The following is a 27,177-nucleotide window of genomic DNA, read 5'->3' on the forward strand; positions in this document are numbered from 1 at the left end:
CACCCGCAAATCATATGAACACGCCTGAACGGGCAGGAAAGCAGATGTGTATGTGCTCCAGAAAATGAGAGCTGCCAATCTCAGCCAGTCATTTAAAACCCTCATCTTAAGTCAATAGAAGCGGGCCCCAGCAGAGATGAACTGCTTGCATCACAGGAGACGGATGGAGGAGGGGGCTTGTGTGATCTGATCATAAAGTGACTGCAGGAGGGGATATTGGAGAGGATGCCAGTGTTTGGGTATTATGTCAAATGAACAATGCCATTGGCCGAGGCATATCCGAGATGCCATCTGTCCGTGCTGGTTGCTACAGATCATGTGGGACGCATTGGCTGCCGCGTGCTGTGTTCGCAGAAGTGGGAGACGTGGAAAAGTGACGTAAATGTGCAGTGACGCAGAGAGGATTAAACACATGTTAATGAAACTTTACAGTTACTGTTTGTATAGAAATACAACTTCATCAAATGACTTCAGTCACTACAGTGGTAACTTACTGTGATTATCAAATTCAAAAGGGAAACTTTCCAGTGTTTTCAGTTTTCAGTCCTTGGAAGTCCCTGCAAACAGACATAGGCCTACTATGTGCTATAGGGTTTTTAAGCCTTTAAAAGACAGGCTCACAATTTTTCAAGTCTGTTAAATTAGTCTGGATCAACAAAAGTGCATTTCCAGGATAAAGCCTGAACGTGTTGCCCTTCTCAAAGTCCCTTTGTTACAAGAAACAACAACAATCTTCAAGCTAAAGCTACACGCTGAAAATGGCAGATTTTGAAGAAAATTTGGATCATGTAAAAAGGGAGGCCTGCTTAGTTCTTTTGGTGAATGATTGTAAAGATAAACAGAGAATATGTTTACAATCTAACAAGGAGGTTTTTGGACAGATTGGTGGGATTGCTGTGAAAGAAATACACACGGCAATAGAGATCAACAGGGCCCACCCCCATTTTTAACAGCTCGTCTGGTTTCGGAAGTGTTTTCCCCATTTAATATCTCCATTGACGTTGCATGAAATGCTTGAGTTTATAGCCTGATACCAAGCCAAGCATCTCAGCGAGGAATCATGATCATAAAACATTTAATTCGGCGCGAAAAAAGTCCTTTTGAAAATGGCAATAAGGCAAAGGTAGGCTACAAGACTGTGCAGAAACAATCACAAACTTCAATGGTCGAAGCTCGATCCAGCCATGCCAGGTTCAGGGGTGCAGTAAACATTTCCATGGTAACAGCGAGTTCCACCAATCAGAGACGTCGCTGTTCCATGTGATACATGAAATGCTGAGCCTCATTCAAGCTTTAAAATAAAGTTTTTAATGCATTTTGGTAACAAAAACTGTGGCTTTTGTCCCCCATGTTCAAACTGAAAAAAAGATTCACATAAAATGCACAGTTTAAATATTAACTATTTAAATGTTTAATTCTAAGACAATCATAGTGTAACCTTTTTACTATGAACTACGTAAAAGACAGTTTGACATTTTGTGACTCATAATGCTGCTTCAAAAGAAAAATGCCAAATCCAAATGTCACACACACACACACACACACACACACACACACACACACACACACACACACACACACGCAAATGTACAAATCCATTTTAAATGAAAAGCTGTAATGACAGATTTTATGTTGTCTTTTTACCCAAATCCACTGATAGATGATAAAGGTCTTCTTGCGCTTTCAAAGAGCAATAAAATAACAACACATATTAGTAAGTAAGTTATTAGTAATTTAAGATATTTTCTTGTTCCAGATCCAGTATTACGTTGCCGTACAAATATGTCAGCTGAATTGACAATGTTGAGCCGAAAATAAATTAGTCTGATAAATAGATAAATATATAAAACAACATTAAATTGCTAACAAAGGATGACCTAGAGCTAAAGTATGTACTTACTACTGAAAGACTTGGTAAAAAACATACTCATCAGAAGCAATTTTGAGCACTCCTCGATTTAAAGGCACATGCCGACTTATTGAGACTTTAGCTCATTCACCGTGTCCCCCAGAGTTACATAAGTTCACACATACCCTTCTCATCTCCGTTGCTTGGCGTAACTGTCTGACGCACCCACCGCTAGCCTAGCTCAGCACTGATTCTGGAGGTAACATTTAGCCTACTTCCCCCAGTAAGTGACAAAATAACTGCAACATTTTCATATTTACATGTTGTGATTTGTATAGTCACAGCGTGTAGAAATGACAAGGTCACATGAGACACAGTCATCTTCTACCCGTATACATACTGGGAACTATTCTCCACAGAAAATCACAACAATTAAATAGGAAACTTTTGCCGTTATTTGTCTCTTATTAGGAGCAGGAGGCTAATTGGAGCCGGTTACCTCCAGGATCTGTGCTGAGCTAGGCTATCGGTGGGTGCGTCGGACAGAGTTATGACACGCACGGAGATGAGAAGTGTACGTATGAACTTATATAACTCTGGGGCTAATAAGCTAAAGTCTCAATAAGTCGACATGTTCCTTTAAATGAATTACAACGGCTTCAAATATAGCAGCAGTTTAAAATGAGTGGTAATTGACATTTAAACATATGATAACAAGACGAACATGTCATATTTCCAACAGGAAAATAAACAGCAAACAGTGGTAGAAATCCTTGAATTACACTCTTGACATAATGGTCATCATTCACATCTTTGCATCAAACTCCCCGGCCTAGAACAGAGGAAGAGATGAGATTAAAACCAAGGCAGACAACATGGTGATTCTTCTGAATATTGTACTTATAGAAGTAATAAAGTTAGTATCACACAGCAGATACATTGTTCTATTATATTTTACAAAAAGAACAAAAACAAGATGAGAGATTGGTCTATTATAAGGTCAGTTTCATGTTTTCACAAATAATTTAATATAGCTCAGCTGTTTGTCTGCTGTGGTTGGCATTGCCATTATGTTGTCTGTCCTCTGACCTCCTCCTCACCTTCCTGTCTTTGCTGGAATCTTTATTAACTAGCCCCTCGTCGCTGGCGGCCTGCAGGCTGTCGAAGGTGCCCTGCCTCTCCCGCTCAACCTGGGGGGAGCTTCCTTCCCTCTGCCGGTTCTTCCAGGACTCCATGATACCCGCCAGGCAGGCAAACTTAGTGTCAGTGGTGCAGGCAAACATACCTATAGGCACAGCAAGCACCATGGCTAAAACTATCACCACTATATGAATCAGCTTCTCCCTTTGTTCCATCTCAGTAATGTCACTTCCTGTTACAAACACAATGCACTGGCCAGGACGTGGTATCTGGTTCTTAAGGGTCACACAGATTTCATATTTAGTAGCAGGCATCAGATCAGAGACGGAGTAAGAGTGAATCCCAGGGCCGATGTAGACCATTTCTTTCTTATTATTACCTACGTAGCCAAAGTGGATTGTGAACCACGTTTCAGCTGGACGGTCCAAGGCGGCGTACCACTCAATGGTGATACCACGCACTGTCTGTTTGGCGATGCGGATGTCAATGTAGACGTTTTCACTACTGGCAGCAGGTGGTGGAGTTGGGTTACCAGGGAGGAGCAATGGCTGTGAGCCTTCAGGAGACTGGACATCCAGGAGGATGCTGACAGAGGAGTTTCCAATGAAGTTGACGGCAGTGCAGGTGTAGACACCACGGTCAGCTGCATGAAGGAATGGGATCACCAGGAGGGATCTGATGGTGTCTTCGCCCACTCTTTCCTGAGACTCTAAGAGGTGAACAGGGATGTCCAATATTATTTGAAAAGACATGCAAGCTTAGACAATAAAAGTTAGTTTGTGAAAAAAGTATTTTTCCTGACCCACAGTCCAGTACCTAAAGATAATCACTTTATAAAATAAGACAAATAAAAAAAGGAAATACGCACAATTGAGAAGTTAAAACTAGAAAATGTCAGTTGGCTATTTTTTCATGTTTGGGGGATATGTCAGTAAAGTGTAGAGTATAAGGACATTGTAATATGTTATTTTTTGGGATAATAGTATTATAAAATAGGATAATAAAAGCATTGGCCTAGAACAGATCTATAAACATTAAGAAATAATGTATTAACCAGTATTGTGGCGATCGCAGTGGCTCAGCTCACTGAATTTTGTTGTTTGGGTCACTGTGAAATGACAATAAAGGGTTATCTATCGCTTATCTTATAAAGCCAGTCGCTACATTGTATAAACCCTTTATAGCTTATTATTGTAAGGTTTTATTCATTGGTTTGATGGCATTTTTTACTTTTGTACAAATTTGTACAAAATTATTTTTACGCCTACTTGTTTTTACTCTTACTTAGTGCCAGCTGCTCCACCTCTGGTTTCCATCCAAAATGATGAGATAGATGGCGTGGTGGTATAGCAGCAGGACACAGCAGCCTGGTTGCTATAGATTTGTTTATGATTACTTCAAGTCATGATCTGCAGTAAGCAGGTTAACGCTAAAGGTTAAGTCAGCTTAGTTACATAGTAGCACTATAAGCTCCAACACTCTTAGTCAACACTGATGGTGTTGTGCAGATTGACAGAATCAGTGGTGATTATTTCGCGAAGGTCCAATATCCAGATTTAGGCCTCCTCTTCTTGAGGAGGGGTTATAGGTCTGCGATTAAAATACATTTAAGTATCTAATTTACCACAAGATTTGACTCGTGCTAGGCGTTTGGATGAGATATCCTGGATATCACACTCTTACCATGAAATCCTCTGATTATCTTCAGGCCATATGTCCACCACACCGCGGGGTCTGGCCTGGCCTTGGCGAGGCAGCGCAGGGTGACGTTTGCGCCCTGAGGCAGGCTGAGGTTGGAGAAAGGGGTGGTGACGATGGGCTTTACGCACGCCTGCAGCTCTACCTCATGAAAGAACTTGCCCGCCTTAAAGTCCGGCCCTGAGCAAGTCAAGTACGAGTTCATCAGTATAATCGGGGGGCGCAGGGACCTGATGAATTCCACGAAGCCCTTCAGGCGGCAGTCGCAGAGCCACGCGTTGTCGTGGAGCGCCAGGACGACGTTCGGCCCTAAAGCGGTCGCGTCTCGCTCCTCCGTGCTCTGTAGTTTTTGGTAGAGAGGCCAGTTTATGAAGACGTCCTTCGATATGACCGTAAGCCGATTGAAGGACAAGTCTAAGTAAGTCAGACCCGGCAAAAACTTTAACGCATGCTCCGGCAGGACGTCCAGCTGGTTGTGCTTCAGGTCCAGGATCTTGAGGGCCGGCGCGTCCTCGAACGCTGTCCATGGTACTGAACGGAGCTTGTTACCTTGCAAACGGAGCTCGGTTAAGTTCCCCAAACCCTCCAGACCCTTTGAGTTTATCACTGTGATATCATTAAAGTTCAACCACAAGTTCTCCAGAGCGGGCGTGTTTGAGAATGCCCCTCTGGGTATTTCAGTGAAGTGAGATTTTTCTATTCGTATTTTGGTCATATCATCTGGAAGATTGTCTGGTATGGCCCCGAACGCGTTCTCCTCCATACATATGAGTGACCTATGATTATAGGGAAGAGTTAAAATGAACATTTGGTTACTGTGCAGCCTGATGCTTTATGAAAACAATATACTAGGACCACAAGTTAAAGATATTACTGGCTTCAATCTAGCCCCAAGCCTTTTTCTTTTTTTTAACTTTTATCTACAATGCACTTTTCACATACGTCTTAATGTACCGTCAACCACTGACACAGATTAAAAATAGCTCTGCCTTGGTGAAGCTCGAACAGCATGAAATCAGGTCTTACCTTCCATGACGGTCTTCTACACAGCTGCACCCGCTTAAACATTGAGAAAACGTTTCATACGCCTGGATGTTGAGAAAAGCTATAACTAGCAGGTAACAAATTATGTCCATAGTCCGCGAAAAGTCCTAAAATTCCGGGTTACATTCGTGTTTAAGACATGTCGAGTGCGTCAGACGAGAGAAGCCTATTAAACTTAATCCCTGACGCACCGCGTAGTGAACAAGTGGCTTCTAATTCTGGGTAGAGACATGATTAACTCTGGGCAGTGTCAGAAGGTCTAAAATTGTTTAAGTTGGTACCACTTTCTGATTAGTCAACCTTTGTGAATGTGTGTAACTTAACCAATCATTTACTAAGGCTTATAGATGCCCTTAACAAGAAGAAAGTTTTTTGGTTACCAGTTTGTGAACAATCCCTTTGACTGTTAGCCTATTCCTATTTGGCGATAAAGCAGTTATTAAAGTTTTGCAATACATTAATACGTAGTTATGTGTTTTACTCTCTTATCATTTATCAAGTCTGTAGCTATACAAGTTAAGACATTGTTAATAAATCATTTTTTGGTATGGATTCCGTGCATGTTTGTTTCCATAAAATAACTGATTGAGGGTCTTACCAATGCATTGAAGAGCTAAAAAGAAAATTGTCATGCTGGAAAATCTGGAAAACCCAAATGTTGTAATCATTGCTTATAACTGATTTATAAAGCATTAGTAAATTATGTATTAACATTATTAAAGCCATTATAACTTGCAAACGTTTTTAAAACAGTGACTTACCCTTAAGTCTTAGACCACCTGAGACAGACACTGAGTTGGCTAATCCTGAATTTATTCCTGTAAATAAATGTAATCAGATACTATCAAACCAGCCACACTGAGAGTATAAAAAGGGTATAATCTGTGTTACTCTTTTCAAGTTCCTGAATGGAAACCCACAATTGATCAACATGGTGAATTGAAAGTACACATATAAGAACACACAGTACTGCTAACTGGATATGTATATATAAAAGTTTATTCAACTGTTTTCAAATAATATTGGAATAAATAGATCTACATTTAATGGGTCTACTGATGCCTCTAGGTGGTACAAAACAGGGACATAAAGATATTTCAGTATGTGTCTCAATGCTTGGAATAGAAATCGTCAACCGTCATTTTGCATCATTTCCACTCTATTTACATTGTGTCATAGTTCAGTCCTTTCTGTACTTCTCTCCAGCTCCAGCTTTTCTCCATACACCAGAGTGTTGAACCATGCCTATGTGTATATCTTCTCTGAGAACATATGACAGATATATACAGAGGCACAGACTTAACTGTATATGTAAGTGTACAACATCCATAAAGTATATATACAAATCATACAAATGCATATTGGATATAAACAATGGAGTATTGCCCGTTGAGTTTCCTTTGAATCTGATCAGGTCGCAGAGGTTTCTTTGCTGGGACATGCAAGTGAGATCACATATAGTTTATAATGACTTCTGTGCTCTTTCAGCATTTGACATGTTATCTCTTCCAGACTTGGTGATAAAAATATTTTTTAAATGAGTGTGTTTAAATGTTGTCTTACTATTAATGCATGGATAGATGTACGACAGTGAAGTGAGTTTCACTCTATCTGTTAAGAAACATGAGATATTCTACAAATATTTGGGAATTAAAATGTTAAATATTCTACTAAACTGATATTTCCATTATAGTGCAGCGTGCAAAAGTCCTTTGATAGAAACTGGATTTTTGTGGCGGTGGAGTTGGTGCCATGATCCAGCGAGGAGGGACAGTGGGGGGGGAATCCCATGGTGCGGGCGTATGGGAGCGCGTGGGAGGGGGACTGACGTCAGGATGTTGCTGAGGGTGAGAGAACGGACAGTGATGAGGATAGGGATGTGGATGGAGATGGGGGTGGGGTTGGGGTTGGGGATGGGGATGAGGATGTGAGTGGGTGTTTGGGGTCGGACTGGTACGTGAATGTGGATGTGGATGTGAATGTGGGTGAGAGCGAGGAAGATGGCGTGGAGCAGAAGCCGGAGCTGGAGCATGACGTCAGCAGAAGTACTCGTTAGGCTGTCCCTCTATCTTAGCTGTGGCCTCAGAGTCCAGGCTGGAGCGGGCTGACAGTAGCCTGTTGGATTCCTCTGGGTTCAGTCTGTTCAAATACTCGCCCTCGAGCCCTTTGGCCTTCGTGCCAGGCGACAGTGTTTCAAAGGTCACATATGAATCTTGGATGTCCTTGGATTTCTTTCCCCAGTACTTCTGAATGCGTCTCTTCAGAGCCCCACAGCACACGATGACAGTGAGCGGGACAGCTATGATACAGGCCACTGTGATCACAATCACATTAATCAGCCTCTGGGTCCCGGTGGCACTGGCTGCTTCATCAGTGGAAAATATGACACACTGCTCCTTCTTGGGGATCAGGCCCCTCACACACACACAGGCAATGTACTTGGTCCTGGGCACCAGCCCATCAATGGATACACGGTTCTGCCCTGCCCCAACATTGATCTTCCTCATGTCCCTCTCTCCAAAAACAGCATACAGCACACTAAATGCGGTTGTGTTCTTGGCCTTAGGGGCTCTCCAGTTTAAATAAATTGTATTGTCTGTGTCCCCCACCACCTTTACAGAGCGGACCACCCTGTCTGGGTCCTGCTGCAGCGATGACGTATTGGCCGCCAGGTTGCTTAGATTAGTCTTCTCCAGATCCAACAGTGCATCTGCATTGGAGGAGGTGGCAGGCCCAGGGGTGGCTCTGTCAGCCAGACTGTAACTGGCTAGTCCAGGATCAGGACCAAGACCAGGAGGTAGGCCTGGATCTAGGGCAGGCAGAGATGAAGGGGTGGAAGTTGGAACCACATATCTGGCCACCAGTTTCTCCTGGTAGGCAGCTTTCCCCATTGGGTTGGGTTTCTTGACTTTGGCTTTCTTGTCATTGCTGGTTTGGTTCCCTTCTGGTTTTTGAGAGTTAGAGACAACAAGAGAAATGACAGCTTCAGCGTTCCCCGCATAGTTAGTGGCCTTGCAAATGTATTTCCCTGAATCCCGATAGGACACAGCTGGGACACTGAGGATGGACCAGGTGATTCCCTCCTTTGAGGTTTCCTGCTGGACTATGGCAGCAGAGAGAGAGAGAGAGAGAAAGAGAGAGAGAGAGAGAGAGAGAGAGAGAGAGAGAGGAGAACATGGACGTTAAACAATGGTTACAAAAGGAAAATATGTGGCATCTGAGAAATATACTTTATTGATGCCAAGCAGATAATTATACAATTTTGCAATGATCATCAGCAGTATTGCATAGTTCACTGTTGTAGCAAATAGCTGTCAGTCAGACTTAAAACCTGACGCTATCCACTGGTAGCTTTCTGTTTATTAACAGCAGCACACAGAGCAGAGTAAAGCATCTTATCCCAGACACAACACAGAGAAAGACCCTGACATTCAAAGACCTGCTGACTCACCTGTCCCATTAAAGAGTCGCCCATCCGCCTTGCGCCATGTCAAGTCTGGGATTGGGACTCCGATGGTCCCACAGCGGAGCAGCACATTGTTGCCAACAGCGCTCCGGACTCGTGCCACAGCTGTGTGGATACGTGGGAGCTGACAGCGGCGCAGCTCTGCATCACTGAACAAGACGCCTGACACACTCTCCGGAGCTGAACACCGGAGCCTTGTGTCAATGAATGCCACTGAAAGAGTCGGAGACTTCTGGAACTGGATCAGGTCATAGAGCCGACAGTCACACACCCAAGGGTTGTCATGGAGACCTGAGGGTGAGGGTACAGGAGTAAGATGAGCGTCCAGCTGTGTGCAAAGTGATAGACCAGCCTGCAGATGGCTGGTGTGGATGTTAATCCTGTAAGAGGATTAACATTTAATTCATAAACTACATCATGACCATGGCAATGAAGATGATGATGATGATGTTGATGATGATGATGATGATGATGGTGATGTTGATGATGACGATGATGATGATGACGATGATGGTCCAGTGTTCAAGGTCAGATTTAGCTGCCATTTCACCCTCCTGTCCGTGACAAAAGCATCAGCCCTTAGAGCTGACCTCAGAACAGCTGTCCTCTGTTCTGAGTATGAGAATGGCTTAAACACAGAAGATAAGCAAGGGTCAAATTAACTTTTTATTTCACAGATAGATAGATAGATAGATAGATAGATAGATAGATAGATAGATAGATAGATAGATAGATATTATAAATGTTTATAAATGTACAGTATTAGTCTGCAATTATGGCTTCTTAGATAGTACACTGTAAAGCCTTTGTATTTAGATACGGTCTGCAAAGGCTAAATAGGGTGCATTAAAACAAACTGTTTGGTCTTTGGTTTTCCAAAGCACAAAGGCTTTTCTACTATATATTAAATGATGTGTTGCTTAGCAACTGTTTCTCCCGCCACTGTTGCTTTGAGAAAAATGCATTAACACACTTTCCCTTGACGCACAGAGTTTAACAACGCGCTTTTGGTATTTTCAATTGAGCCAAACATACATCACGAGTTAAGGTTTGGTTAAAGTCCTTACCAAGTATCATTTTGGAGCTCTCTGGCCCTTGCATTGGTTTCGCCGCCAGCCAGGTGGACAGTACCTCTGCCGGCAGGGTCAGCAGGCTGTTGCTGGACAGATCCAGGTAGGTGAGGTTCTTGATGTAAGTGGTGGACTCCGCTGGCAGCGAGGTGAGCTGGTTGTTGTGCAAATCAAGAAGTCTGAGACTGGGCACATCCATGAGACATTCCCAGGGAAAGGCGGTGAGGGCATTCCCGTCCAGACGAAGTTCTTCCAAGTTAATCAGTCCTCGGAAACTGTCCGGGCTCAAAGCGGACAGCGTGTTGAAAGACAACCACAGGAATTCCAAACTGGAGAGGTAGTTGAAGGCTTCGCTTGGTATCCGCTGCATGGCTGTCTTCTCAATCCGCAGCTTGGACGTGTCAACAGGAAACCCGACAGGCACAAGAGATATCTCGGGATCATTGCAAATCACGCTCCTAAAAGGGAGATCATAGGTGAATGTGTTTTACCTCCAAATTGTCCTTCACAAACTACGCATGTTAGGGTTTTTTTCACAAAGCAAATGAAAAATAAAATTGCAATTATAAATTAGCATTAATGTCCAAGATGAAATAACGTTTTGAAGGAGATGCAAAAAATATGTGGTAAATTGACAAGCACCATTGGTGTGGCTAATAATTCAGGAAAAAAAATACAGATTTCCCAATCTACCCTAACTCACATAAAAAGCATACATGAGGAGGTTGAAAGTGCCTTTGAGGGATAATCCTGCATTAAATAAAATTGGACCGACATGCACTCCCTAAATTATCTTTTCTACACGTGTTTACTTATGCTGTCCTCATTTGAGGACTCCGTCTGAAAAGATGCGTCTGTGCGCACAAATCAGAGCACATTAGTGTGTTATTGATATGAAATCATCTTAGTTTTGAACATCTTGCTTACCTGGCCTTTGATCCATCACTCAGGTTGTGGTAAAAACAGCTGCACTGCGACGGGCACGAGCTCACTGTGGAAAGAAGTTCACCTGTGGCCACGTAGAGCCCCATGAGCAGGACGAGGAACATTTTGGCCCAGTTTTACGCATACGCAGCTTGCCTACATGCGCCCAGTTTAAGTTAAACAGACTTGCTTTTTCCTCTAATTTACAGGAATATCATCCGCATGGCGTTGTCCCACCGCTTCGCTGTCCCATAGTGATCCGACTGATATGAGTCCCGAGATAAAAAGGATAGTCAAGGATTAGCGAAAGGACTGGCGATCTTTTCATTTGGATGCGTATTGCATCCCGGAATCCGATAGGCTGCGCAGAGACGTCCCTATTTATTATCACAGAGAAACACTTCCGAAATGGTCATAATCCACTGATGTTTGGATTTTTCTTTCCCTCAAATATGGCTTGTTCATTTGAGCTCTGTCGTGACAGTTAATCTGTAAGTGGACAGCACATGTTATACCACAAGGTGGCCCCTAGAGCTTGTGGCTCCAACCTCGGGGCTTTTGCACTCAACAGCTCCTCACTTAAAAATAAAAAAAGAATGTGCCATCCTTATTTTATTTGAAGAACTTTTATATTTTTATCACAAAACAACTAATATCACTGTAGTTGGAAAGCAGATACAATGACTTTGACTTAAACTAAACAGTAATAGACAAATCCCTTTTTCATGCAAAATAAGAGACAATGAAATGACCCTGCTGGTGGGGCTGAAGCACTGACAAAAAAACTTCTAACAGTGAATTAAGTCATTTCACTGCAAAATGTCTGTTATCACAGAAAAAAAATACATATCCTTAAAGGTTGTTTTTTACCCTTTTCGGCAATTCCCTACTTCATCACAACTACAGTATGTACCTGCACATAAATTGAACATGTAAACTATCCATCTAAAGGGAACAAAGTATTTAGTATTTTCTAAACAAACACAATTGGTCAGAATAATGAAAAAAGACGTGTATGTTTAATCAGTCTGAATGAAAGTGACTCACATTGGTCTTTAGGTTTCACCTGAGTAACCCATTTGGAGTCCATTACTACTTGAGGAAAATACTTCCAACTGTAAAGCTTTTCTTTTGCAATTAATGTAAATCCATGTGTTGTTTGTCACGTGTTCCTTGTGTCCCCCTTTGTATTTAATCACACTTGAAGTTCAGTGTTACACTTGGCTGGCACTGCAAAGTGTGCTGACTCTGGACTGAAGTGATGGTGGAACACAGGACTTAAAAGTGTTTTAACAAATTGGCGGCAATAACCAAAGAATTTAACCACAGAGCCATGCCAAAGGTTTTAGTTCACAACAAGTTTAAACAAGATTAATAAATTATGTATACTGATAATGACAGACCGATAGAGATAAGGAAGGTTACCACATACAGGTACGTTAAAGTATTTCTAAGTATTTGCCATTTGTTTTAGATTTAGGGCACACAGTAACCTTTTGTAATGAAATCCCTTTGAGTCACAGGTCACTCCAGTGCATGGCTTCACAGCCGTGGAGGTCTGTACTGAGGCTCTAAACATGTTGAGCAATCATGTTTCCTCATGTTGATAAATGAATGAAAAGCATTTAATATTGCATTGCAAATAGTATATCTCATTTACCGAATCCAATAAAGTTGCCCTTTTTGCACTGGGTGAACTAGAAGACTAGACTTTATTTAAGGAACAGTGTACTTGTAGTGTGCAAAAAGTAACATAAGAACAGATATTGTAAAGTAGCATTAGAATAAAAAGGAGTTACGAGTGTTTTCTGTACCATACAATGTCATTACTGAGCTAAAATGAAGCAAGAGTTGTCAGTTGAAACTTTAGGTTGCTTTAGGGCACACATTCAGCAGAAAAAATAATCAAAAACATCCAAATGCTATTTTATGAACTCTTTGTGTCATCTTTATCTGGATAGGGTATCAATTTGTCAGAGCATTGAAGTGTTTTCGTGAGATCATTTTTTAAGATGGGAAATGTGGAGAGGGAAAAAGCAAGGAGCATGCAGAAATGATACTACTGCACACTTAAACTCATGTTCTGTTGGAAGCCATTTGTTTTTAGTAGGATAGACAGTGTCTAAATAAAATCTTATTTAAAATTAATTAATCTTTGAATATATGTGTATACTGTACCTTTTTGGATCTTGATCATTTGTATTTCAATATGATTTTGTAGTTTTCACTCATTTACACCTACTATATTTACCAATTTTCTGATTTTATAATCCTGAAATTGAGAAAGACTTTAGCCACACAATGGCAGGTGTGCATCCCTTCTATCCCTATGGTATGAAAAGCTGCAAATTATTTAGCAACTAAAGCAAGACCATGATCTATTGAAGGCAGGGAAAATGACTGGATTTCATGTCATCTACCGCTAAAGCTGAATTGGAATACAGTTTTTTTATTGTATGCCACATATTTCCATTCCCTTTCCCTAAAAGACCTTTTGTTGACACATGCTGTGACTGCAGATTCAAAAGTGCACTTGGGTTTGTCTATTATTTCAGACGAATGTCACATTTGTTTAACCCTCCTGTTGTCCTCGGGTCAAATTTGACCCCTTTAAAAAAAAGTCTATATCCGAAATATGGGTTTCATCTTAACCAAATTAACACAAAAAAATGGATTGGATTCCATACAACGCTCTTTGCAAATACAATTCCACTTCAAAATCACAAAATCACTTTCATTGCCTACTAAACTCATCTGCACGTACCTCTAATCTTAAATATCAGTCAAAATAACTCATAATTTCTGCTTTTTTAACTCAAATATTAGGTATAATTCCATATAAATGAGGGTTATTGATCATTTTTTTCAGTTTTTGACCCGGGATGACAACACAAGGGTTAATCTGTTGAGGTCAGTGCGCTTATCAAAAGTTGCATTCCCTACTAAAAAAATCCACAAAACAAACACTGATTGTCAAGTTACACATCCACACTTCAAAAGTCCTGCCATGGGACAAAGGATCAGATCACCAGTACTCACATTGATCATCTGGAGTGTCACAATAATCACGTGTCATCAACCAGCAAATGAGCAGGGTTAATGAATTAAAATACATCACATACATTTAATTTGAACATAAACTGTGCATAAGATGAAATGCATCTGGAAATGATAAATCGTTTAGTCTAATACTTTGCACTTCCACTTTCTTTACACTTATTCACATGTACATTTTTAAAGCTGCAGCCTCTGGACTCAAACACTCAAACACTCCTCCCTATGGCAATAACATTCAACTCTAAGAATAATAGGGTTATTATTGTTGGTGTTAATGAAGGGAATTTTTGATTTTATTTGGAGAGCTTTGTTTTCCTCTTAAATGTGAGTGTGGTTATGATTGGCTGGAGCTCTGCAGACACCTGTTGTCTCCTTAGAGCGATGCAGAGCTGTGGGCTGTATCACACGCGTCGCCTCGTCCTTTGATATCAGCGACGGCTGCATCCTCACTGGGAGCCGGAGACACAAAGGCGTGTTGTGTAACTAATTGAGGGCTTTACTGGTTGCGGTGGGTAAATACGCATTAGTTTTTTTTTTTGCAGTTGGTGGTTACGTTCATTAAGACATTCCTGCACGGATTGGGGCGGCAGAGGGCTTTACATAATAAAGTACATGCTTTTCACGTGAAATGCCCCTTTAAAAGCGGGCTCCCTTCGGCCACATTAAGGCGCATCGTAAACGAACGGACATTGTGGAGTGAAAAGTCTGTGACAGCTGGACTTTATTGTCAATACGACTTTAGGATGGCCTCGTCTTACCCTTTACCGGAGGGCTTCTCCGACTTTGATGTGTTCTCCCTAGGATCGTGTCTTCTTGTGGAGGGTGAGTGTTTTTGTTTCGTGTTGGATTTAAGCCATACACACTGCGAGGCTACAAGACAGCATCCGCTTCGACCTATGACAGGACCTGACGCCCTCGGTCAATGACGGTATGGCTATGTTGAGGGAGGTAGCTCCTTCTCCTTACTCACAGTCTCTTTAAACTTGTAAATTAACCTTCACGTCGGTCTGTAAACAAATCCACGACGGCGATGTTTGAAAGGAGCATGTCTATGAAATCTCACAGTGCTGCATGTGGCGCAATCAGCATCGCTGATTCAAATTCATCGCCGTATACTTCCTTCATTCACGATTGTTCATTTGTCTTCCTCCAAAGGTCTGCTGGGCTTCTTTTTAAATGCGGTGACAATCGTTGCTTTCTTCAAAGTGAGAGAGCTGAGGACCCCAAGCAATTTCCTAGTGTTCAGCTTAGCGATGGCTGACATGGGCATCTCTACGAACGCCACCATCGCCGCTTTCTCTAGCTTCCTGAGGTAAGTGATGCAGCCTTACCACCCCTTTTGTAACGAATATATCAAGGTTTGACCAAATGTGGCCAAACAAAATGTGAGAAATGACCAGATAATAGCCTACATGGCTATTGTTACAGGCAGGAACAACCAGGGATGCAGGGAACAGGGCATAGGCTGCACTGCAGGGGTCACAATGTGCAGGTTTTTTTAAGCTGTATTCACGAGATGAGAGATGCTGCTCTCATTGTTCCTGAGTCTAGGGATTATATATAGCCTACTACTACTACTAGTAAATTGATTAATTGCTTGATAATTCAGGGCTTGTAACAGTTTTAGTTTGTTCAAGGACACAAGCTGTTTTAGCACATCCTGAATCTCAATTTTACTAATTTCTTTTACATGAAAAAAGGAATACATTTATGAAATCACCCTCTGTCCCCAGGTACTGGCCTTATGGCTCCCAAGGATGCCAGACTCACGGTTTCCATGGCTTCGCGACAGCTCTTGCCAGCCTCCACTTTATAGCCGCCATCGCCTGGGACAGATACCACCAGTACTGCACAAGTAAGTCAATACCTGCTTCTGTTCCTGTAGTGAAAGCACAGTTACAACCAATTCTACTTTTCCTCCTCCACAGGGAACAGTCTCTCTCTCTCTCTTTCTCACTCACTCACACACACACACACACACACACACACGCACACACAATCCACAGCTGCTCTTCCAATCAATGTTATGCCATCTAAGCATACACTAAGCTGGTTCTTTGTCTCCAGCTGATCTTAAGACCAGCTGTACAGAAGAAGCCAGCTGGTCCACAAGTGGCTCTTTGTTGATAAATTAGTTGTAACAGTTGTTATAGATATAAATGTTTACAACATTATCTGTGTTTATTAGATAGCTAACACAGTGTTTCTGCGGTAGTGTGACCTTTGTTGGAGGTGTTAGAAGTAGTAGTGGTGAATGTTTTGAACCTGTTCTTATCAGGGACAAAACTGCAGTGGAGCAGCGCCATCAGTCTGACTGTCTTTATCTGGCTCTTCACTGCCTTCTGGGCTGCCATGCCCCTCATTGGATGGGGAGAGTACGACTACGAGCCCCTTAGGACATGCTGCACTCTGGACTACAGCAAGGGAGACAGGTATTACAGTACACACACACACACACACACACTCACTAAATAGGGAGTAGTTTATATTACTTTTACAGCCTTTTGTGCATTTTTTCTCTCCACAGAAACTATGTGTCCTACTTGATCCCCATGAGCATCTTCAACTTGGCCATCCAAATGTTTGTTGTCATGTCATCTTACCAGTCCATTGCACAGAGATTCAAGAAGACTGGAAACCCCAGAGTAAGTGAAAATAACTAAATACAACAACTCATGGGATTAATGACACAGATATACTACCCGACCCCCAAAAAATCGGCGTGTTTCTAACAGTTACTTGACCAGAGAAGTAACAAACTCTGGTTAAATCTTGGAAATGTATTTGAAAGATGGAGACAGTTTAGAGCCCAAAAAGATGCCAAGTTCACTAATATCTTCCTGACCAGGCAAGCGTTAGCTTCAGCTTCAGGCCAATTTATCACGACTACAAGGAATGGGCATTTTATGTAATTTCAACGTTTGTGTACTCACATTCATGACATAGCTAGAAGACCCAAGTTGGTTACTCACAAAAACAACTGAGACACAGCCAGTAGGGTGATCCTGACTGGTCCTGGCTAACGCCACCCAGCTAACTGCTAACGTTACTGGAGGACCAGGCAGGCGGGCCATGTCTGTTTACAACGTAAGTAACACGTCTGTTTGCAGTGTTTTTAGCGATTGTTGCCGTAATCCTAAAACAATAAAGTGTGTTCAGTTGGGTGGAGGGGACTCCTAGGTTAAGGTGTTTTTAGTGGTTCCCACTTTAATTCTAAGCCGAGGAAGTGTGTCTGTCAGTTGGGTACATAGCTCTGCCTGAGCACGGCCTTTTATGACAATATAGCCTGCATCTAATGTTAGCTACTCCGCTGGGTTGTGAAGTAATGTCTGGCTATGTGAGACAAGCGTCTAGCAACATTGTTGTGGATGATGGAGTCTCAGCCTAGCCACCTCCGTGAACTTTGAGTCTGGGGGGGAGGGGGCGGAGGAGACGACTCTCTCCAGTATTTCCACTTCTACTACAGTAACTATTTTAAACACTAGCTGTCAGTATTGGGTATTGCACCTTTAAGGACATTTTCCAGATTCTAGTCGCATACATTTTAAGTAACATTTTCTATGCAACTTGGACTTGTAACGGAGAATTTCAAAGTGTAGAAGGGTGTTAGTACTTTTTACTGAATACTTCATCCACTACTGCCTATTGTAAAAGGAATTCTCTATTTAATCTTTTTCTAGTGCACAACTTTCACGTGGTCTTTATTCAGAGTGACCAAAAACACATGAATGGGTAGCATGTGGCCTGTGACATATATAGGTCATTGCCATGGGGCAAAGACCGGGTGCTTTAGTTGGGAATGCGGACAGTAGCTGGTGTGCAGTGAAAAGAACAATGTATCTGTGAATGGTAAATTTAATGGTGGAGTTCCTCAGGGGCTAAATCAGGTTGCCTCACTTTATGTTGCAAAACCCTATTACTCACAGTCATCTGAGTTTCTGGAGACTCTTTCATTACACACACAAAGGCTGCAGAGACACTATGCTGTGCAATGTAATTATGTAATAAATGTAATGAATATTCATACAATGTATGTCATTAAAACCTGGAGGGATACAATTGTCCAAATGTGTCCCATGGCCAATAAGTAGTGAGAAGTTCTGTCTGATGTTCCTTTATAAAGACTAGCGCAGTGCCCGTTGCATATTCAGAACGGGCCAGTTGCATTGGCCTCTGGCATTCCTGCTTGCAGCTTTCTCAACTACCGCTCATTTAAACAACTTCACAAACACAACACTGTGCTTCCCTGTGTCCGGAGCAATACACCTACCATGGCATTGTAGCGTCCCCCAGTATACATCTCATTTGCCAACAGCTAGCTATTTGCTATTGGCAATTTCCAAGAAACTTTTATTCTTAAAGTGGCATTGCTGAGCCCGGAAATGTTGGAGTTTGCCACAATGTAAAATCACCTGTCTCTCTTTCTTCATCTGTTTATGCCCTCTGAATACACTACACAGTGTATACAAAACTAGCAAATATGTCCCATAGATCTCAAGAGCATAAGCTCGAGCCCTGCACTTCCTTGGGTCCTCAGCAATACACCTGTCAGTCAATACAAACTCATGACAAACTTTCTTTGAACCTACTGGATTTTAAATTCAATTAGATATACCAGTGTAGTTTCCAAAAATGCCAAATGTGTCTAAAATGATGACAAAAGACTATACAACTATAATATATCCATTTCATGAAAAATACAGTCATACAAACAAGGAGTTGTGCTTGTAAATATTTGTAAATATTTCCATGGTGTAACCATCCTATAGCTCCATGGCAAGTTGAAACAAGCTAATAGGCGAACCTGTCAAAGGTCTGGTTTGACCAGTGGATTACAGCACACTGCCCCTTTACTCGCTAGCTATTTCTGTTTCATAGTTGAGCATACCTGATCTTTTCACAGACACCATTATTCTCCCAGATATAATCCCAGGCGTGTGACTAGAGCTCATGACGCACAGCATTTTTGTCTCCTTCACTCCTTATGGTGGGTTGTTACTAATCATTCATGTGGATCTCCTGCTCTGCCTCTCTCTAACCTTTACCCTCTGTAGTTCAACCCCCACACTCCTCTTAAGACTTTGCTGTTCTGCTGGTGCCCCTATGGTATCCTGGCTTTCTACGCCGCAGTGAAGAACGCCAACCTGGTGTCCCCCAAGCTCAGGATGGTAAGGACAGCCAGCACATACTGTACATGCTCACAAAAGCACTCCAAAACATAATGTATGTATTTTGAAATGCAGATTACATAATCTCCTCATGTTGGACATACAAACATATATACAGTAAATATATACAGAAAAATATCTTAAATGTTAAAAAATATGAAGATTTCTGACTTTAGAGCTCCCTGTGGTTGTATTAAAAATGACACTGTGGCAGACAGCAATTCATGCCTTCATCTCTCATTTTTTTTGAACAAACAAAAACCATCAGAATAATTAGAATATTGATATAATCATATACGTACCTTTTAGCTCATTTTCATGACAATCTGCATCTGAATATTGAGTTTTTTTAAGTACTTAAAACCTTGTCATCGATGCACCTGTCTCTACAGGTGGCACCTATTCTGGCTAAGACCTCTCCCACCTTCAATGTGTTCCTGTACGCATTGGGAAATGAGAACTACAGAGGAGGCATCTGGAAGTTCCTCACTGGAGAAAAGATGGATGCGCCTCAAATTGAGAACAAGTCCAAATAAACTAAGCATGAACAATAACACACACACTTAGTGTCCTGGTGGCTTCTCTAGGAACCTAGATGTTTCTGTCTGTGTATGTCATGTCTTAAACTGTGGTAGGCATTTCCCCTGGTAAACATCTGTCCTGTATTTGCTTATGCTTATCATTTGTTTATGCAGTTGTGTTTTGTAAAGGATATTGTCAACCAAAAAAGTGAATTGCCATATTGTTAAAAAAGATAACAAAATGTTGGGAGGGACTACTAAGTGCAGCAGTATTTCATTGTACCACGTAAATGCAACAAAAAAACATTGGATTTGACCACTTGACCTGAACGCAGGATTGGGATTTTGGGGTTTTCTTGAGTCAATGGGAAATTTAATGTGATTTCTCTCATTAACTAGGGGATACATTTTATTTGAGTTTACCCTAAGAAATGCTTTCTGTAAACAGATGTCATTCAACATGTCCAAATGTTCTATTAGTTTCAAGGTTGGTTTAACTGTCCTACAAAGAAAGTAATGCCACAGCTAAAGGAGGGTTCATGTGGATTATATGACTTCAGTGTGTGCATGCCAGTCTTGTCATGTTCTGTACGGTCATGTGTGACCTCTGTATCCAGAGTCCTTCATTAATCCTCTAAACAAGAGGACCATTCTTCAATACACAGCCCTCACAACAAGTTAGAGATTAGTGGGTGGCTGGAACTGGACACCATTCTCACCAGCAGATTTGGGTTGAAAAAAAGATAGAAGTCTTGTATGACATTTAAATGAAATACAAGCAGTAATAATTATTTATTGGTATTTACTAACAGAATTTAAATGGTATATTCCTGGTTTAGATTAGGCTTCCACATTTTATAAGCTATGGCTGCTCCTCAATGTTAAGGAAATTCTGTCTATGACTAAGACACTATTTCATTTATCTATTTAACTTGTGCAAATCATAAGAAGAAGACGACATAATACAAATGTTATGTGTTTTCACATTAGATTATTATTCATTATAAACCTTACCTTAAAAATGGCATTACTTTGAAATTTCTTTAAAAATGTATTGTCTAACCACAGCGTTACTGAGTACACAATATCATATTGTTATCAAATAACCAATATTCTTTCAGTATGTTTCAAAAGCCAAGTAGTAGCCTTTCATGGTATTTATTGTGGCATATGATTTTAGTACATAACAGCATATTAAGTAATTTTATCAACATCCAACACACTTTATCAGACTTGAGGTCAGAGTGGAGTGTGTTTTATTAAGTTGATCTAAAAAGGTGGACACCTTCTAAACATAGGATACTTTAGCATCCATTCATGATACATATATGGTTTGTGGCATCATAATTCAGCCCCATTCTCCCAGCAAATGGATAAAGTTGAAGTTTTAGTTAAGGATGAAGTTTTTTGAAACCCTGAAAGCAAATTTTAATAGCCCAGATGAGCAATTATTATATACTGAACAATTTGTTATTGTTATTAGTTATTGGTCCCTATGAATCCTATATATGTCATTATGCTTGAAGAAAATAATTATTAATATGATTTTTTTGACTGTCCAATTGCTGTTTATGATTTATGTGATCTTCCACAGAATGATTAACCTAAAAATAATAACAACTTGCAAATATCCAGCAATTCTTGGATGTTTAATAAAAGATGAAAAATGTCCTGACTCTTTGTCTTTTTTCATGTTCATAGTCAAAAAGGCAGTGGGATATATCTAATACGTTACCCACCATTACTAAGTAAGATAATATCTGAAAACACACTAGTGATGGTTCAAATGACACCGTTGAGTGATAAGTACACATTTAATGAGCTCAATATACTCTTTTTCAGCATCAAATTTGTAGTCCTGCAGTCTCCTAGAATAGGTTTACATGCTTTGATGTTCAAATAAAATATTATGTTTCTGATACTGCCCATCGCTGAAGTGCCTCCCCCTGAAACAGGGCCTCAGTGAGCTCTTGGCCAGTCTTCCTGAAAGCCCAGTCTGCGCTGATTGGTTAGCTGGCCCACACTGATGTGATTGGTCAACCAAATTCAAACAAGCCACTGGGCCTTCTAAGCTTGCTCAAGCAGCAACAATGGGCAACATTTGAAAAAACTGGGCTTGCTTTCTCAATAACTTTAATGCTATTTTATGCTACTTTATTCTGCTTCTCCATTACATTACAGAGAGAACTTTTGTACTTTTTAGTTTAGCTTTAGTTACTAATTAATTAGCAGATTCAGATTAATTAAAATTATATTAAAAAATGCAATAAATTGTTATAGATTAAGCTACCCAGCAGTATCCAAAGAATATGAAGTAGTTCAAAGTAACCCCACCTTTACCAGTAACATTAAAGTGATGCGTGCACAGGGGCGGATCTACAGGGGGGCAACGTGCAAAGTGGCGTACACACACAGTCTGGCTCTCATATAGCGAGTTGGCTGCGGTGGGTGGCATTCCGGCAAAGACTGGAGCGACTGAGCTGCCCTTCCCAGCCTCTGGAGTTGAAGTCGGTTACATTTGTAATGAATGTAACGTATGCTAAACGCGGTTTAACCACAGCAATAACAGTGAGACTATTCCATTAGCCAAAAGCCAAATTGCTCCCTTGTGATTTGTAAGAGCATTCAGCCCCTTGATTAGTTGGGATTTTAGTAAAGACAAGGACAGCTTAACACAAAATGTTTAAATTACATGAACGTTTACAGAGGATCACCGTTTCGGTGGTGTTACGTTTCACACTATACAGTGCGTGCTCATTTTTATTTGATTAGTTCACATAAATATAAACAGCAGAATCTACGTAGGCTACTTTCACATGTCACCGCAAACCTTAAACCGCTGCAGGCTAACGTGATCAACTGCCAACACAATTGGAGTTTTTAAGGAACACTGTGCAATAAATAATTTAATTTTGGGTATTCCCCCAGGAAACAGGGAAGTGAAATGCCAGTCTACTGCCTCAGATCGACCACACTTTCATTTGCTATATTACTGATCTTGACTGTCATATGGGAAGCTGATTATATAACCCTGGACCCACAAGACTGTACGTATGCACACACACACAAGCACGCACATGCATGCACACACGTACAAACACACACGCAGACACAGACATACACACATATACACACATATACACACACACACACATTGAGAAATCGCACCATTTGTATATGTACATATTTGATTTGAAAAAACAGTATTTTTACAGGATTAGTGGTTTGGTGTAATCTGGATTAAAGTGGAGCTGTGTGTCACAGCCCTTTAGAAATCACTGTTTTATTAATTAAACCGATCACTTTGACCACTATAGGATGGACAATATTGTGAACACACTATTCACTCCCTGACTTGCACTAACACACACACAAATACACATAGAACATTGATTGGAGTTTTTTTTCACCCTAAAACCAATCATCTTTTGAGGACATGGATGAGGAGGTGCAGTTCTCCTACAATGTTGTTGATTCACTGCAACCAAAGGCGACATATCAGTGTTTATGCAAGGATGGTATGTTCACACGCAATTCTCCTCTTTTGTCAATTATAAAACTTCCTAGTCAGCATTGGCAGCAGCTGCACTGTGCTTTGATTAAATGAATGGATTTCACACATGGGGATGATGTGTCTTTTAATCCATTCAGCTACTGTACATGGATTATCCTAATATTCAACTTTTATTATTTTTCAAATGCAATTTATATGTAAAGTACAACTGAGGCTGATGGAAAGGGTATCAGTTTTGCATGTATTTGGTCATAATCCAAATTTCCATATTTGATTTTAGACACATTTAAAATTAGAGCTGATGATGGCGCTTAATTAAATAAGTTATTACTAAAGGTATAACAACTCATCCTGAGGGGAACATGAATGTGTTTACTAAACATCATGATAGAGGTATTTCAGTCTGGACCAAAGTGGAGGAATGACCAACATTGCCATCCCAAAATCTTGATTCAAGATTCAAACTTTTCAAGAACTCAGTCCATTATTGTCTTTTCTTCCCTCTTTCTTTCTATCTTGTGCCAATCTGTGGTTCTTTTTAACTCTCTTAAAAGCATGAAATATTCTCCAAAAAGAAAACTTCAACACTGTTCTTCTTCACAGTGAGAACATTTACTCTGCTCTACATCTGCTTACTTTCATTGAATTAGGTTTTTTATGTTTAGTTAAGTGTTATGCCACTGTAGTTTATTTATGGAAGTGTTATCAGTACGTCTCCCACCACAGCACACTACAGCTGGAATGCAAACCATGTGACCTTTGACAGTCTGATAATCTCAGAATTTTTCTTTTCCTTTACAGTCTTACTGTCCTGCTTTCAAGCAACTTGTTGCTATTTTGTGAATGTTTAGCCAATCTATACTTTCCATCCATTTACATATTTCAGTCTGCTACAAACTAAATTCATATTAAAATTATTCTGGTCCGCCAGGTTATTTTTGGCTGCAGTGGTTTAGGATTTTGTTTAGCTGTTAGAAATGAATACGTTGGCAACCGCACACGATTACATGGTGATCTTGACTCTCCTGAGCTACTTTCAAACCAGATCAGAGCAGAATCACTGAGAAAACTGCAAAAAAAATGTTGATCCCTAACCCTAACACAGCCAATCCAGTTATGAGGACATTACTGACTCCGCCCACAACATCAGTCAAGAGGAAACTTAACTGAAATGGATTGTTTTCCCTAAAAAAAAGGAGTGAAAAAAATGGAACGTTTGTGTTTCTGTGTGTTTGTGTTTGTGTGTGTGTGTGTGTGTGTGTGTGTGTGTGTTTACAGCAGTCTCCTGGGGTTAACCAGAAGCCAGCGCAGAGTTCCAGCCTTCATGACTCTGCTTAAGCTTTCCAGTTACAGTATGTTCACTGAGGGAAATAAATGTGATTATGTGAGCTGTTCTCACACTGAGGTGACGTAATATCTCATCTAAAAATAAATCAGAAAAATGTTGAGCCCCTTTTTTGGTTACATTCCTAACATTTATTCCCTAGATTTAAGCTGTCTACGTAAATCTACAGGATGTAAACGCATAGCTGGATTTCTCCGATATGTTTCAAAGACGCTGGGAATGAATGATGTCTTTGGTGGTTTAAAGCTTAATCGATTACATTCAACGCAGGACCCCTAAACCACTTCAGTAATGCCTCTATGCAGTCTGACAAAAACCATTGCTCTATGTTTTCCATGTTACAAAAAACATCTTTCTGTATACAGTACGTATGTGGAAATGCCATAGAAAGAAAAACTGAAAGAGTTTTGTAGAGCAAAAACAGCCATTAGATTCCCGTTCTAGGACTGTTTTGTTTTCTAAAAACTGGACATGCAACGGCCAGGCATTTCAGACAGGCCAAACATAACCCACCTACTTACATTTCATTAGCCATGAAAAATAAGTCTAATAAGAAGAGGCAATATCACGAAATGTCTCCCAACAGGCTTAAAAGACAGCTTTACTTAAAGCCAGTCTTTGAGTAATTTAGTTTGAATCTTAATAAATGATACAGGGGTCTTCTCTAAAAAAATGGTATTCTGATTCTTTTATCCCACAGGGGATACAACAGCGTGACTAGAACTTTGTAAGCAGGGTGTAAACTGGCAATTTCATTTGTTTAGTCTCAGTCTGCTTTGTATTGTTATAAATGCATTTTATATTTGTGTTGTTTGGATGTTTTCTTGTTTAGGAATGTAGTTTTCTGTTCTTTTTAATCACATGGTTTAATTGTGTGCATGATTGGTGTATAGCATGGGAGCACTGTCATTTCCATGTTTTTATTGATGACTACATTGAATCTCTGTTTTTATGCTTCTATTCCTGATCTCTGTACAAGGTTGTCCATTGTTACAGTTAATAATTGTTTAAACTTTAACTATTTATGCCCAAAATACCCTTAAATTAAATTAATCTAAAAATAGAATCACTTTTCAGTTGAACTAATGACAATTCTTGGCATGACGGTCATAAGTATACCCTACAAAACATAAAGGATCCACAAGAAAAAACGGTTGTGAACCGCTGGCTTGCATATACATGACTTGCTGTTAAACACTACTCATGCTGAGAGGAAGACCTCTGGTCAAAAGATGTCAGCAATTATATTTCAAGTGAAGAAGTATAGAGATATGAGGACATCTACTGGCTGAACGTGGACACATGACACCCAATGAAAACACTAACAGGACTGTTAAATAAAGCAACATGACTGAAACCTACGCCGTAAACACACAAACATCTGATTAATGAATCAGTGAAAACAGCATTTCATTCACAAGTATGCTCCACGTTGATTACATTCATAAAATCAATGATCACCGTTTGGCAGCCAATCTTCTGATTTTACTCTTTACGACGTAGAATAAGATATTTAGAGGGAATCTTGTAGCAAGGTCCACTTTTCAGGTTATAAGGGTTGCCTGAACAATTAAGTCTTCCTCCGCTAGATGTCAATCCTGCTCTGTCTCATGTTTCAGATCTAATCATGAGTCTGTATCAGACTGCTAATGCGGACAAGCTTTTTAATATATTTCTTAATTTATTTATTTATTCTGAAAACATACAGAAGCAGCTGAAGAAATAAAAGCTTCCCATGGAGTGAGATAATTTAAACAATTTCCAAACTGGAGTTCCTGTTTTTCAAAAAGTATTTTTATCTGGTGTCACTATCATGAAACACCGCTATAAAAAAACAGCTCAACTCTAAAACGATGATTAATTCAAGAAAATTCTCTAAAGACGTTGGCTTGCATTTGAAATCAAATTATTGATCCCCATCAGTAGATTGCTTTGACTGATACAGTAAATATTGGTGACAGCTGTTAAAGCTTTTCTGCACCGGAAGATGGCGGTGTCACGCTGTATTTAAACCCCCCAGTTTACGCGTCTCGTGTCAGTTAAAAAGCTAAACATGATATCTTAAAGTTTGCTTCATCGGCCTATTTGATAGTATTTCCATATGTATTTTCCCCGATGTATCGTGCGCAAAAAGTCAAAAAATAACACATTTTGAAATAAATGTATATATAAATATATTGAAATACAGATGATAAGGATGAAATCCTGTCGGTGCGTAAACTCTTCTCTTCTCAGATCATTCAATACTGATCATGAAAATATGTCTCTGATGATTCACAACAAAGTGATAAGATGTTTGCGAAAGTATGCTCGCTCTGTCTGACTCTCTTTCTCTCTCTCTCTCACTCACAAACACACACACACACACACACACAGAAACA

The 27,177-nt window shown here is 40.4% G+C and overlaps 3 protein-coding genes across 4 annotated transcripts; 1 reads left to right on the forward strand and 2 right to left on the reverse strand.

The window, feature by feature from the left end:
* Positions 1–1,598: 1,598 nt before the first annotated feature.
* On the reverse strand, positions 1,599–5,972 carry lrit2 (leucine-rich repeat, immunoglobulin-like and transmembrane domains 2). Of its 2 annotated transcripts, XM_034898903.1 has the most exons (4): positions 5,714–5,972; positions 4,673–5,463; positions 2,950–3,698; positions 1,599–2,681 (listed from the first exon to the last, which is right to left on the reverse strand). In XM_034898903.1, the coding sequence occupies exons 1-4, from the start codon at positions 5,821–5,823 to the stop codon at positions 2,655–2,657; spliced, it is 1,677 nt and encodes a 558-aa protein (XP_034754794.1). In that variant the 5' UTR covers positions 5,824–5,972; the 3' UTR covers positions 1,599–2,654. The 2 variants fall into 2 exon arrangements, with proteins under 2 accessions (XP_034754794.1, XP_034754793.1); XM_034898902.1 differs by having other exon boundaries at positions 1,599–3,698.
* A 736-nt stretch (positions 5,973–6,708) lies between these two features.
* On the reverse strand, positions 6,709–11,601 carry lrit1a (leucine-rich repeat, immunoglobulin-like and transmembrane domains 1a). Its single transcript, XM_034898825.1, has 4 exons — positions 11,195–11,601; positions 10,265–10,725; positions 9,183–9,488; positions 6,709–8,834 (listed from the first exon to the last, which is right to left on the reverse strand). Exons 1-4 carry the CDS (start codon positions 11,314–11,316, stop codon positions 7,768–7,770), a joined length of 1,956 nt encoding a protein of 651 aa, XP_034754716.1. The 5' UTR covers positions 11,317–11,601; the 3' UTR covers positions 6,709–7,767.
* A 3,073-nt stretch (positions 11,602–14,674) lies between these two features.
* rgra (retinal G protein coupled receptor a) lies at positions 14,675–19,978 on the forward strand. Its single transcript, XM_034898792.1, has 7 exons — positions 14,675–15,070; positions 15,404–15,560; positions 15,982–16,103; positions 16,527–16,680; positions 16,776–16,893; positions 19,303–19,416; positions 19,809–19,978. The coding sequence occupies exons 1-7, from the start codon at positions 14,992–14,994 to the stop codon at positions 19,950–19,952; spliced, it is 888 nt and encodes a 295-aa protein (XP_034754683.1). The 5' UTR covers positions 14,675–14,991; the 3' UTR covers positions 19,953–19,978.
* Positions 19,979–27,177: the final 7,199 nt, after the last annotated feature.

This window comes from Etheostoma cragini, chromosome 17, assembly GCF_013103735.1.
Source record: "Etheostoma cragini isolate CJK2018 chromosome 17, CSU_Ecrag_1.0, whole genome shotgun sequence".
Taxonomy (NCBI): domain Eukaryota; kingdom Metazoa; phylum Chordata; class Actinopteri; order Perciformes; family Percidae; genus Etheostoma; species Etheostoma cragini.